General features: G+C 59.4%; 1 protein-coding gene across 1 annotated transcript in view; it reads left to right on the top strand.

The window, feature by feature from the left end:
• Positions 1-13,958, top strand: part of ARNT (aryl hydrocarbon receptor nuclear translocator) — a 46,773-nt gene that overhangs the window by 15,713 nt on the left and 17,102 nt on the right. Inside the window, exons 4-11 of the mRNA XM_054396921.1 lie at positions 1,551-1,595; positions 2,618-2,662; positions 8,415-8,628; positions 10,113-10,326; positions 11,113-11,212; positions 12,418-12,483; positions 13,105-13,190; positions 13,585-13,661. Of these exons, the coding sequence (XP_054252896.1) occupies positions 1,551-1,595; positions 2,618-2,662; positions 8,415-8,628; positions 10,113-10,326; positions 11,113-11,212; positions 12,418-12,483; positions 13,105-13,190; positions 13,585-13,661 (847 nt within the window). The remainder of the gene's footprint in view (positions 1-1,550; positions 1,596-2,617; positions 2,663-8,414; positions 8,629-10,112; positions 10,327-11,112; positions 11,213-12,417; positions 12,484-13,104; positions 13,191-13,584; positions 13,662-13,958) is intronic.

Here is a 13,958-nt window from a genome sequence, read left to right on the forward strand (position 1 = left end):
TTGATTGTAGAGGGAAGAAAATAATCATCAGCCCAACAGCTTATGGGCACCACAGCAAGGGGCTGAGCTTGGAATGGAGCTCAAAGCTCAGCCAGCTCCAAGCCCTTGCCATGGGCAGGGACACCTCCCCCCAGCCCAGCTTGCTCAAGGCCTCATCCAGCCTGGCCTGGAACACCTCCAGGGAAGGGACATCCACAGCCTCCCTGGGCAACCTGTGCCAGGCTCTTCCCAGCCTCACTGTCCAGAATTTCTTCCTCACCTCCACTCTAAATGAGTTTTGGTGGTGCTCAGACCCTTGGAACTTCATTCCCATTTGCTGTGAGGATGCTTCAGCTGGAGGCAGCCTTACTCCTCTGCTCCTGACCCATGTGGGGGCCCAGAAGAGTTGGAAGGTCAGGTGTCACTGGGCTGCTTCCTCTAAGCATGGAATCCCAGACTGGGTTGGGTTGGAAGGGAGCTCAGAGCTCAGCCAGCTCCAACCCCCTGCCATGGGCAGGGACACCTCCCCCCAGCCCAGGTTGGCCTCATCCAGCCTGGCCTGGAACACCTCCAGGAGGGGACAGCCACAACCTCCTTGGGCAACCTGTGCCAGGCTCTCCTCATCCAGCCTGGCCTTGGACAACTCCAGGGAGCTAAAAATCCTTGGTCCTGGGAGTCTACCTTAGAGTCTTTCACAGATGGATGTGGCCTAACTTTGAGGCTGGCCCTGATGAACCCCAGGAGCTCTTTTGGATGAGGGTCTTGGGTTGGATCTGCAAAGATCCTTTTGTGTTGGAACTTGCTGAGGGAGCCACTGGGGCTGTGGGTGGTTAGCAGCATTCCTGGGGGTGATGCTAAACATTCAGCTGTGGGAAGTGAAGAGTGTGGGGCAGGGCTGCCTGTACAGAGCAGAAGTTTTGCTTTATGGCCACCAGCCCTTGGTGTGGCTGATTTCAAACCCTGTGCTTTTCTCTCCATGTCTTTGGGTGAGGCCACACCTGGAATATTGGCATCCAGCTCTGGGCTCCCCAGGTCAGGAGGGACAGGGATCTGCTGGAGAGATCCCAGGGAGGGCTGCAAGGATGAGGAAGGGCCTGGAGCACTGCCTGGGGAGGAGAGGCTGAGAGCCCTGGGGTGGTTAGTGTGGAGAGGAGAAGGCTGAGAGGGATCTGATCAATGCCTAATCAATAGCTGAGGGCTGGGGGTCAGCAGGGAGGGGCCAGGGCCAGGCTCTGCTCAGCTGTGCCCTGGCACAGGCCAAGGGGCACTGGATGGAAACTGCAGCCCAGGAGGTTCCAGCTCAGCAGGAGGAGGAACTTCTGCCCTGGGAGGCTCCCAGAGCCCTGGAGCAGGCTGCCCAGAGAGGTTGTGGAGTCTCCTGCCCTGGAGCCTTCCCAGCCCCCTCTGGATGTGTTCCTGTGGGACCTGTGCTGGATTCTGTGCTCCTGCTCTGGCAGGGGTGGGGTTGGACTCGAGGATCTCCAGAGCTCCCTTCCAACCCCTCACATCCTGGGATCCTGTGATCCAAATGGGAACACTTCAGAACTCTTCTTCCTCTCCTCCCCTTCCAGATGTGACGACGATTCGATGCCAAACGACAAGGAGAGGTTTGCCAGGTAAGATCCTGCTGGGCTGCAGCTGAAGCCTTTGCTGCTCATGAGAGAGATCCTCCTGCACCCTTCAGCTGCTGCTTAGGTTGTCTCCTTTGGAAGCAAGGTGCACCAAAGCCTCCAGACCTTTTCCTTGCTGGCTTTTTGGACCAGTTTGGTAGCAGTGGAGTGAAATCCAGGATCCTCTTTTGTGTTTTGTTCTGTTTTTTTGTTGTTTTGGTTTTTAAATCCCTCAACCTTTCTTTCAGCTCTTGCCTTGGGCTCTGACTCTTTTCTCCTGCTCAGGAAACTTACAGATACAGATTTCCATGCTTGGCTCAAGTTGGCCTTGCCCAGGGTCTCGTGGCAGAGGTGGTTTGTGTGGGTTAGGGGGCACCTAGGCAGAAGCTTTCCTCAGGAATGGGAGATTCCCTGGAGGGCAGAGTGCAGTCTAGGCAGTGTCTTGACTCTCTCTTTCCTTGGTGGTGCCTGAAAGCAGCTCTGGGATTGACCTCCTTGGTGTTTTTCCAGCTTTCTGAAGCCAGTGGAGCTCAGCTGAAGCATTTCAGGGGGTTATTTTGGGTTGCTCTGGAAGGTTTTGGGCCAAAGTGGAGCTCCTTTGGTATATCTGAGTGCTGTGAAATCCTTTCAGTGCCCTAAGAGACAAGCAAATCCCAGACTGCAGACTGGCTTTGATGGGACTGGGACCTCAATTCCCAGCTCTGCCATGAACCTTCTCACATGGGGCAGAGCAATCTTGCAGCTGGCTCCTGTACCCACCAGAGCTGAGCTCTTCCCCAGCCTTCAGAGCAGCCAGCAGCCAGGCAAGGTCTGATTGTGGCACCTCATAACTGCTTTTGTTTCCTGCAACTGCTCCTCTGCAAAGCCCCAGGAGTCTGCAGCTTGGGTTTCCTGCTCCATCTTCCCATTTGATTTGATTTGATTTTTTTTTTTTTTTCCTTGCCTTCCTTTACCCTTTTTGTTTTTTTGTTTTTTTTTTTTTCCCCTCCCCTTCCATTTTTAGCTTAGCTGGCTGATTTTATTTTTAGGTCTGATGATGAGCAGAGCTCAGCGGATAAGGAGAGACTTGCCAGGTAGGAGAATGGAGATGTCAAGCATGGACCCAGCAGAGTTTGATTCCTTTCCTTCATGTCTCTCTAGGCATCCCTTCTCTATTTACTTCCTCACCCCCACCCCTCACCTCTCCCTTTCCTTCCCTCATCTGCTGCAGTTACAGGACTTGAACAGACTTGTGGCAAATGGCTGTGATTGGAACTAGATGGGAAAAGGCACTGAGGGAAGCCCCTGGGGAGAGGAGGACTTGGGGGGGAGTAGCCAAAAGGATTTGTTTGGCAGAGGGCTCAAGGCAGTGGCTGCAGCTTTCACCCAGTGCTGGAGCTTTGCTAACCTGTGCTAAAGGCTTTCTCCTGTGCTGGATCCAGGTGCAGATGGCCTCTTGTGGTGCCAGGCACCACACCTCAGCTAGCTCAGGGCTTTCTGCCCCTAAAGGCTTCCAGGAAAGGTAATGGCATAGAATGGATTGGGTTGGAAGGGAGCTCAAAGCTCAGCCAGCTCCAAGCCCCTGCCCTGCCCAGGGACACCTCCCCCCAGCCCAGCTTGCTCAAGGCCTCATCCAGCCTGGTCCTGAACACCTCCAGGGTGGGAACAGCCACAGCCTCCCTGGGCAACCTGTGCCAGGCTCTCCCCAGCCTCACTCTCAACAATTTCTTCCTCCTCTCCACTCTCAATCTCCCCTCTCCCAGCTCAAAGCCATTGTCCCTCATCCTGGCACTCCCAGCCCTTGGCCAAAGTCCCTCCCCAGCTCACCTGGAGCCCTTCAGCTCCTGCAAGGCTGCTCTGAGGTCTCCCTGGAGCTGAACAGCCCCAACGCTCCCAGCCTGTCCCCACAGGGGAGATTCTCCAGCCCTGTAATCATCCTGGTGGCCTTCTCTGGCCCCTCTCCAGCAGCTCCAGGTCCTGCTCCTGCTGGTGGTGCCACAACTGTCCCTGTGCTTTGCATGGATTTCAATTCCTGCAAACAGGATTGATTTTTTTTTTTTTTCCCCAAACTCCTCTTGGTGTGATTACTTGAGAGGCTGTGGCTGAGGTGACCAAGGAGTGCTGTGCCCTCACCACAGCCCCAGGAGGTGCCTGCCTGCAGCAGGGGGGATGTTGTCCATGCTGTGTTTCTCCACCAGACCAACCCTCAGCTCCCAATCTTCCTTCCCTCTCTGCAGCCATAGAATCAAACCTGCAGGAATCACCACCCTGGGTTCTGCTGCTTGCCACCCACAGCTTGTGTCTGCTGCAGAGCTGACAGCAGCAGGTGGAGAAGAGCTCATTTGGTAGCTTGCTCTGCAGCTTCTTGGGGCTGCTCCACCCTGGATTTGTTCTGAAGCCACTCACTGGACTAAAAAGATTGTGGTGGGTGCTGAGGGGCAGAATCCCCTCCCTGCTCTCCCTGCTTTGGCTGCAGCCCAGCACAGGGCTGGCTCTGGGCTGCCCCAGTTCTGGGCAGAGAGCCAGGGAGTTGGTTGGGTTGAAGAAGACCTCCAAGATCAAACCCAAGCAGCAACCCAACACCTCCATGGCCACCAAAGCCTGGCCCCAAGTGCCATGGCCACAGGTTTCTTGAGCACCTCCAGGGATGGGGACTCCACCACCTCCCTGGGCAGCCTGGGCCAGTCTCTGACCACTCTTGCAGGACACAAATTGTTCCTCAAGGCCAACCTGAACCTCCCTGGGGCAGCTTGAGACCATCTGCTCTCCTATCACCTGAGACTAGGGAGAAGAGCCCAACCCCCCCCTGGCTCCAGCCTCCTCTCAGGGAGCTGTAGAGAGCAATGAGGTCTCCCTCAGCTGCTCCTCCCCAGCCCTCTTCTCCAGACCCTTCCCCAGCTCTATTGCCCTTCTGGCCTTGCTCCAGCCCTCAAAGTCCTTCTGGCAGTGAGGAGCCCAACCCTGAGCCCAGGATTCAAGGTGCAGCCCCCCCAGTGCCCAGTCCAGGGGCACCTTACTGCCTGCTGGTTCTAAGCCACAAACCACCCCCCAAAGGTAGCTTTGGCTCAGTGCTGAGGCATAGCTGAAATATTTGAGGAGATAAGGAGAGGCTGGAGGTGGGGCCAGGAGTACAGCAAACAGTGAGGCCTTGCAGGGCTTCCCCAGCAGGGAGGGGAGAGCCTCCCCCTGTGTGTCCCCAAGAGAGCCTCCCCTGTGTGTCCCCAGCAGGGAGGGGAGAGCCTCCCCCTGTGTGTCCCCAAGAGAGCCTCCCCCTGTGTGTCAGCGGGAGGGGTGACAAAACCTCCCCTGTGGTGTCCCCAGCAGGGAGGGGAGAGCTCCCTGTGTGTCCAGCAGGGAGGGGAGAGCTCCGTGTGTCCTGGGATGGGAGAGCCTCCTGAGTGTCCCAATAGGGAGGGGAGAGTCTCCCCTGTGTGTCCCCAACAGGGAGGGGAGCAGCTCCTGTTGTGTCCCAGAGGGAGGGGAGAGCCTCCCCTGTGTGTCCCCACAGGGAGGGGAGAGCCTCCCCTGTGTGTCCCAACTGGGGAGGGGCGAGCTCCCTGTGTGTCAAGAGAGTCCTGTGTGTCCCAGGAGCCTCTGTGTGTCCTCGGGGGGGAGGCTCCCAGTGTGTCCCCAACAGGGAGGGGAGAGCTCCCTGTGTGTAAAGGGAGGGGAGAGCCTCCCTGTGTGTCCCAAGAGGAGCTCCCCTGTGAGTCCCCAATCGGGAGGGGAGCGTCTACCCTGTGTTGTCCCCAACAGGAGGGGAGAGCCTCCCAGTGGACGCCGGCAGGGAGGGGAGAGCCTCCCCTGTGTGTTCCCCAACAGGGAGGGGAGAGCTCCCCTGTGTGTCCCCAATTGGGAGGGGAGATTCTCCGTGTGTCCCCAAGGAGGGGAGAGCCTCCCCTGTGTGTCCCCAGCAGGGAGGGGAGAGCCTCCCCTGTGTGTCCCCAACAGGAGGGGAGAGCCTCCCCCTGTGTGTCCCCAGCAGGGAGGGGAGAGCCTCCCCCTGTGTGTCCCCAGCAGGGAGGGGAGAGCCTCCCCCTGTGTGTCCCCAGCAGGGAGGGGAGAGCCTCCCCCTGTGTGTCCCCAATAGGGAGGGGAGGACCTTGTGTGTCCAATAGGAGGGAGAGCTCCCTGTGTGTCCCAGCGGGAGGGGAGAGGCTCCCTGTTGTGTTCCTCCAGGGAGGGGAGAGCCTCCCCCTGTGTGTCCCCAGCAGGGAGGGGAGAGCCTCCCCCTGTGTGTCCCCTCCAGGGAGGGGAGAGCCTCCCCTGTGTGTCCCAGCAGGGAGGGGAGCGCCCTCTGTGTGTCCCCTAGGGCGAGGGGAAGAGCCTCCCTGTGTGTCCTAGGGGGGGAGACTCCCTGTCCCTGCAGGCAGTTGCTGCTGTTGGGCAGTGGCCCAGGTGGTACTTGGCCAGGTGAGATCCTTGGTGGTTTCCCAGGAGCTCCTGCAGTGGAGGCAGCTTCATTCTCCCCCTTGAGCAGCTGAGTGTGGAGAAGCTGAGTTAAGGAGGTGATGCTTGAAGCCCATCATGGTCCAGAGCTCAGGAGCAAGGTCCCTGCCTGCCTGCACACAGCTGGCTGTGCTCAGTGCTCCTCTGGGATGTTTGTCCTGCTTCAGTCACCTCCCTGTCTGCCTTCCTTCCACCACTTCCATCTCCTGTCACTCCCCACCCCATGCTGCCTTCCATCCAATCCATCCTTCTCTAGAGGAAATCTGGCTTGGGAGTTCTGGTTTGAGAACTCCACCTTGGCAACCCCCTGCAGCTGCCTGAGCTGGAGAGCAAGAGCTGAGGCTCAGCTGAGGTCTGCTCTTGAAGGGAGGTTGATGAGGACTCTGTTCACTCAGAGCAGAGCTGCAAAAGGCACCTGAGGAGCCTCTTGAATCACAGAGTCACAGCATGGCTTGGGTTGGAAGAGACCTCAGAGCTCATCTGCTCCAACCCCCTGCCATGCCCAGGGACACCTCCCCCCAGCCCAGGCTGCTCAGGGCCTCATCCAGCCTGGCCTTGAACAACCCTAGGGAGGGGGCAGCCACAGCCTCCCTGGGCAGCCTGTGCCAGGCTCTCCCCAGCCTGGTCCTGCAGAACTTCTTCCTCAGCTCCACTCTAACCCTGCTCTGCCTCAGCTCCAAACCATTCCCCCTGGGCCTGTCTCAGACCCCTCAGCAGAAGTCTCTCTGCAGCCTTCCTGCAGGATCCCTTCAGGCAGCTCTGAGGTTCCCCTGGAGCCTTCTCCTGTCCAGGCAGAGCTGCTCCAGCCCTTGGCTCATCCTTTTGGCCTCCTCTGGCCTCACTCCACAGCTCTGTGTCCTCCTCCTGCTGGGGACAGCAGACCTGGAGGCAGGACTGGAGGTGAGGTCTGAGCAGAGCAGAGCCCAGGGGCAGAATCTCCTCTCCTGCCCTGCTGCCCACACCCCTCTGGCTGCAGCTCAGGATGTGGTTGCATTGGGCACCATTCACTGTGGTGCCTCTTCAGGGCTCTGCTCCCCTCACCAAGGTGTGGGTCTTGGGGGATGGTTTGGCCTCATTGGCCTGGACCTGTCCAGAGGTCAGGTGGAAACTTCTCTGAAGCTTTTCCTCCTCCATAGCACTGTCAAAGGTTGTTGATGTCACCAGGAGGTATCTTCATGGAGGCACTGCAGGGTGAGCCTCAGCTGCTGCTGTAGCTGCCCCCAGGCCATAGCTGCAGCCCTGGGCTGGCTGCCTGGAGATGTGAGGTGGTGGTGGAAGAGATTTGATTCCTCCTTGGACAGGCAGGGGGTACGTTGAGAGTCATCACAGAACAGCTTAGGCTGGAAGGGACCTCAGAGATCATTTACTCCAACCTCTCTGCCATGGGCAGGGACTCCTCTCAGCTAGGCTTGGTTCCATCAATGCTTTCAGTCTTCTGCTGCCTGTTCCAGGGCTGTGGGATTGTTGCTGCTGGCCAAGTCCCTCTTGATTGTAGAGGGAAGAAAAAAAATCTTCTGCCCAACAGCTTATGGGCACCACAGCGAGGGGCTGGGCCATGGAACCATGGAATGGGTTGGGTTGGAAGGGAGCTCAAAGCTCAGCCAGCTCCAACCCCCTGCCATGGGCAGGGACACCTCCACCAGCCCAGCTTGCTCAAGGCCTCATCCAGCCTGGCCTGGAACACTTCCAGGGAAGGGACAGCCACAGCCTCCCTGGGCAACCTGTGCCAGGCTCTCCTCATCCAGCCTGGCCTTGGGACTCCCCCAGGGAGCCACCTGCAGCAGTGCCATTGCTCTGAGAGCAGAGCCCATGGGTGAGGAAGAAACCCTGGGGTGTGCTGCAGCCTCGTGGAATGGCTGGAGAAGGTCCTTGGCTGGGGAAGGTCCTTGGCTGGGGAAGGTCCTTGGCTGGGGAAGGTCCTTGGCTGGGGAAGGTCCTTGGCTGGGGAAGGTCCTTTGCCTGGGGCAACTCTTTGGCTGGGACTGGGGCAGCTCCTTGCCTGGGGAAGGTCCTTTGGCTGGGGCAGCTCCTTGGTCCTTGGCTGGGGCAACTCCTTGGCTGGGGAAGGTCCTTTGCCTGGGGCAACTCTTTGGCTGGGGAAGGTCCTTTCTCTGCTCACCCTGCTCAGCCTTAGCTCATTGCCTTCAGCAGCTTGCAGGCAGGAGATGAGGATTTGAGGCCCGGGAGGTCCAGCTGCAGGCTCTGCTCCTCGCCCCTCTGTGCACGCCCAGCATGCCAGGCGCTCGTGGCCCCTCCTCACACATCCCCCCCCTCCCCCCACCCCGGCGCACCTCTCCTGTTCGGCACAACCCCTGGGGAAGCCTCGAAAGGTGTGTGTGTGGGGGGGCTGAGGCTCCTGGCTGACTTCACCTCCCTCCTCTTCCTCCCTCCTTGCAGGGAGAACCACAGCGAGATCGAGCGGCGGCGGCGGAACAAGATGACGGCGTACATCACCGAGCTGTCCGACATGGTGCCCACCTGCAGCGCCCTGGCACGCAAGCCCGACAAGCTGACCATCCTGCGCATGGCAGTGTCCCACATGAAGTCCCTGAGGGGCACGGGCAACACCTCCACGGATGGCACCTACAAACCTTCCTTCCTCACAGACCAGGTCTGGGCTCCGCGCTGCGCCCCGGCCGGTCCTGCGCTCGGGAAGCCTTGCGGGGGAGAGGAGGTCATGGAATGTCCGGAGGGACCTCACCAGGCAGCTGGTTGGAGGCCAGAGAGATCCTTGCTTACCCTGAGAGGGACAAGAGAATGACTCTTGAGTGGTGGAAAGTGTAAATGGAAAAGAAACTACAAAGCATAGTGGCAAAGATAGCCCAAAGCCTGCAGGGTCCCTTGCACAACACCCAAAGGCCTCCCAGCTCTTCCCTTCTCCCCACCTGAGGGTCTACCCAAAACCCCCAGGGCTCTTTCTTCCCCCCTCCCCTCACTTCTAGGCTAGTCTCAGGCTGGCCAGATCTGAGACTGCCCCCCCTGCCCCTTTTCTCCTCCTGGCATTAGGCCTAGACAGGTCTAAGAGGCCTTGAGGTACTCCCCAACCCTTACCTGATGGGGAAGCATCTTCCACGGGAGCAGAGAAGGAAGAAAGAGCAAGAGAAGGACTTTGCAGAAGGATTGATAGGGTGCAGGATTTCTGGGTAGAAATACACTGATTCCAGTGTCCACCTTACTGGGTTGGACACTGGAGGTGTAACCTACATGGCAGTAACAGGAGGCACCCAGCCTGAGCTGCCACACTGCCCCAGGGCTCCCTCACCTTGGGCCTGTCTGCCTCTGCCCTGTTTGCCTTCTGAAGAAGCAAATCTCCTGTTCCATAGTCATGGAGTGGGTTGGGTTGGAAGGGATCTCAACCCAACCCCCTGCCATGGGCAGGGACACCTCTCACCAGCCCAGGTTGCCCAAGGCCTCATCCAGCCTGGCCTGGAGCACCTCCAGGGGGAAGACAGCCACAGCCTCCCTGGGCAACCTGTTGCAGGCTCTCCCAACTCTCTCAAGAATTTCTTCCTCCTCTCCACTCTCAATCTCCCCTCTCCCAGCTCAAAGCCATTGTCTCTTGGCCTGGCACTCCCAGCCCTTGTCTCAAGTCCCTCCCCAGCTCTCCTGGAGCCCCTTCAGCTACTGGAAAGGCTGCTTGAAGGTCTCCCTGGAGCCTTCTCCAGGCTGAAGAGCCCCAACTCCCTCAGCCCATCCTCATAGCAGAGGTTCTCCAGCCCTCTGATCACCTTGGTGGCCTCCTCTGCACCCTCTCCAATAGATTCATGGATTCCTAGAATGGTTTAGGTTGGAAGAGACCTCCAAGATCATCCAGTTCCGACCCCCTGCCATGGGCAGGGACACCTCCCACCTAGCCCAGCTTGCTCAAGGCCTCATCCAGCCTGGCCTTGAAGACCTCCAGGGAGGGTTCATCCACACCCAACCTGTTCCAGCCTCTCCCCACCTCCACTCTAAAGAATTTCTTCCTGATGTCCTCCTGGCGCTGGGGTGCTCCGGAGCACCGAACTCCTGCTAGGCAGCCGGGCTGGGTTCAGGAGGGTGCCAGCTGCTCAGCTGCAGGGGTAAGAGCACGTCCGTCTGTCTGTCTGCCTGCAGGAGCTCAAACACCTGATCCTGGAGGCAGCTGATGGCTTCCTGTTCATCGTGTCCTGTGAGACAGGCAGGGTGGTGTACGTCTCCGACTCGGTGACGCCGGTGCTGAACCAGCCGCAGTCGGAGTGGTTTGGCAGCACCCTCTACGACCAGGTGCACCCTGACGACGTGGGCAAGCTGAGGGAGCAGCTCTCCACCTCTGAGAACGCCCTGACAGGTAGGGCAGGGCCTTGGGGAGGCCTTGCCTGGGCTTGGGCAGCAGGAACAGCTGCAGAGGACTTGGGTGGGAAGCCTGCCCTTTGGGTGAAGGAAGCAAAGCCTGAGGCCTTTCAACAAGGATGCTGCAGCCCCCTGGCTCTGAGAGGCCTCTAAAGGTGGCCCTGGGGGCACTTGTGTCCTGCTGGCTTCCTGCTGTGGTGGCTGTGCTGGTGGTGAAGGAAGCACCTTGGGCAGCAGCCTCTGCACCTGGGCAGCAAGATCTGCACCTTGGGCAGCAAGATCTGCACCTTGGGCAGCAAGATCTGCATCTTGGGCATCAGGATCTGTGCCTTGGCAGCAGCCTCTGCACCCTGGGCAGCAGTCTCTGCACCTTGGGCAGCAGGATCTGCACCTTGGGCAGCTGGATCTGCACCTGGGCAGCTGGATCTGCACCTGGGCAGCAGGATCTGCACCTTGGGCAGCTGGATCTGCACCTGGGCAGCTGGATCTGCACCTTGGGCAGCTGGATCTGCACCTGGGCAGCTGGATCTGCACCTGGGCAGCAGGATCTGCACCTTGGGCAGCTGGATCTGCACCTGGGCAGCTGGATCTGCACCTGGGCAGCAGCCTCTGCACCTTGGGCAGCAGGATCTGCACCTTGGGCAGCAGCTGGATCTGCACCTTGGGCAGCTGGATCTGCACCTTGGGCAGCAGCAGGATCTGCACCTTGGGCAGCAGCAGGATCTGCACCCTGGGCAGCTGGATCTGCACCCTGGGCAGCAGCCTCTCCTCCTGCTTCCTTCAGGTCGCATCCTAGACTTGAAGACAGGGACAGTGAAGAAGGAGGGGCAGCAGTCCATGAGGATGTGCATGGGGTCACGGAGATCCTTCATCTGCAGGATGAGGTGATGGGGAAAGGGGCAGAGGAACCCTGGGAGTTTCATCCTAATGGGTTGAAAAATTCTTCCCAGTGGGGCTGGGGAGAGCCTGGCACAGGTTGCCCAGGGAGGCTGTGGCTGTCCCCTCCGTGGAGGTGTTCCAGGTCAGGCTGGATGAGGCCCTGAGCAGCCTGGGCTGGTGGGAGGTGTCCCTGCCCATGGCAGGGGGTTGGAGCTGCCTGAGCTCTGAGCTCCCTTCCAACCCAACCCAGAGTGGGATTCTCTGATCAGGGCTGATGGAAGTTTATGATGTTCCCTCTCCTGTCATCCTTGTGGAATCTCATCCTGCATCTAAAGCTTCCTACACTGCACCCAGGTCTCCATCAAAGGCAGCCTTAGATTCCCACTCACTGCACTCTTGATCCTTGGCACAAGAGCCCAACCCCCCCTGGCTGCAGCCTCCTCTCAGGAGCTGCAGAGAGCAATGAGGTCTCCCTCAGCCTCCTCTTCTGCAGCCTCCCCACCCCCAGCTCCCTCAGCTGCTCCTCCCCAGCCTCTTCTCCAGACCCTTCCCCACCTCTCTTGCCCTTCTCTGGCCCTGCTCCAGCCCTCCAAGTCCTTCTGGCACTCAGGAGCCCAACCCTGTGCCCAGCATTGCAGCTGTGGCCTCCCCAGTGCCCATCCAGGGGCACAATCCCTGCCCTGCTCCTGCTGGCAGCACCATTGCTGCTCCCTGCCAGGCTGCTGCTGCCCTTCTTGCCCACCTGGGCACCCCCTGGCTCCCCTCCAGCTGCTGGCACCAACCCCCCCAGGGCCTTCCCCACAGGGCAGTTCCCAGCCCCTGCCCCCAGCCTGCAGCCTCCCTGGGGTTGCTGTGAGCCAAGGGCAGGATCTGAACTCTCTGAGTGCTGCAGTGGTGCTGAGTGCTCCTCTGCCTTCTCCTTTGGGGCCAGTCCAGGAGCTCCTCCTCCTCAGGTAGCTGTAGAGAGCAGGGAGCTGTCCCCCCCAGAACAGCTGAGTCCTTGAGGTGCTTCTTGGCCCTCTTCTAAGGTCACTTCCGAGACTTGTTGTAAAAGATCCAACTTCAAGTAACAACTCAGTTTGACCCCAAGTGTGTGTGTCGAGTTAAAGCCTTCTCGGTGGTGTGGTGGCACCTCAGAGGTTCATGGTGCCAGCTGCAGGCAGGGCTGCCAGGTTGGGTTGGTGTTGAGGCCTTCCTGCTTCTGCTGCAGGTGTGGGAACAGCTCAGTGGATCCTGTGGCTGTGAACCGCCTGAGCTTCATGAGGAACCGCTGCAGGTGAGGGAGGTGATGGCAGCTCCACCAGCAGTGCTGAGGGCTCTGCTGGGGCTTAGACCTTCTCCTCCTGCTCAGCTCCAACCTCCTGCCCTCCACTCTCTGCCCCTTGCCCCTTGGCACCACTCAGCAGATGCCAGCCCCAGCCTCTTGCCCCCCACAGCCCCTTCAGCTCTTGCTCAGCACTCAGCAGCTCCCCTCTGGGGCTGCTCTTCTGCAGCCTCTCAGCCTTTGCTCCTCACACAGCTGCTCCAGGCCCCTCAGCAGCTTCCCAGCCTCCCCTGCACTCTCTCCAGGAGCTCCCAGGCCCTCTGCAACTGGGGGGAGCCCAGCACTGGCCCCAGCACTCCACAGGGGTCCTCAGCAGGGCACAGCACAGCACAGCAGAGGGGCAGCAGAACCTCCCTTGCCCTGCTGCCCACACTGCTGACTGCCCCCAGCACACCCTTGGGGGTTCCTTGCCCATGGGGGCTCCTTGCTGGCTCCTGGGTACCTTGTTGTCCATCAACTCCTTCTCTGTGGAGCTGCTTCCCAGCGGGTCTCCCCCTCCCCAGTGCTGGTCCCTGTGGTTGTTGCTGCCCAGGGGTAGGTCCCCACCTGGCTGAACCTTTTCTGTGTCCCCAGGAACGGCCTCGGTGCGGCGAAGGATGGAGAACCTCACTATGTGGTGGTGCACTGCACAGGGTACATCAAAGCCTGGCCTCCTGCAGGTAAGGCCTTGCCTGAAGGGCTCTGCTGGGGCTTCTTTCAACAGCTTCTGCTCTGAAGTTGTCCATTCTAGGGGCTGGCAGTGCCAGGAGATGCTTCCCAAGTGTGGTCAGCACTGTGGTGTTTGAAGGTTTTGAGGTGATTTTAGCAGCTGCTGGAGCAGAGGTTGGTGTCTGTGGCCAGCAGAGGTCTTGGAGAGGAGGAGACAACATCACAGGACCCTGATAGACTCCAGCTTGTGCTGAAAGATGGAGACCAAACTCCCTGATGGGAAAGGATTTTGCATACAGAGCAGGGTGGAGAGATGCAGTGAAGCCAGAGCTGTCTCTGTCCTCGGAAATGAGCTTTTGTGGCCTGGATTAACCTGGCTGCAATTTTCTGGCACTCCCCTCTTAGGTGTTTCACTGCCTGATGATGACCCAGATGCTGGCCAGGGCAGCAAGTTTTGTCTTGTGGCTATTGGCAGGCTTCAGGTGAGTAAAATCCCCAAATCCCCCCATGGTTGGGTGGGAAGAGATCATCTGGAGATCATCTCCTCCAATCCCCCCCTGCTCCAGCAGGGCACCCCCAGCTGTGCCCAGCAGCACAGTGCCCAGGGGGGGTTGGAAGCTCTCCACACCAGGAGACTCCACAACCTCTCTGGGCAGCCTGCTCCAGGCCTCCAGCAGCCTCACCCCAAACAACTTTCTCCTCCTGCTCAGCTCCAACCTCCTGCCCTCCACTCTCTGCCCCTTGCCCCTTGGCACCACTCAGCAGATGCCAGCCCCAGC

This window comes from Indicator indicator, chromosome 40, assembly GCF_027791375.1.
Source record: "Indicator indicator isolate 239-I01 chromosome 40, UM_Iind_1.1, whole genome shotgun sequence".
NCBI classification, from domain to species: Eukaryota; Metazoa; Chordata; class Aves; order Piciformes; family Indicatoridae; genus Indicator; species Indicator indicator.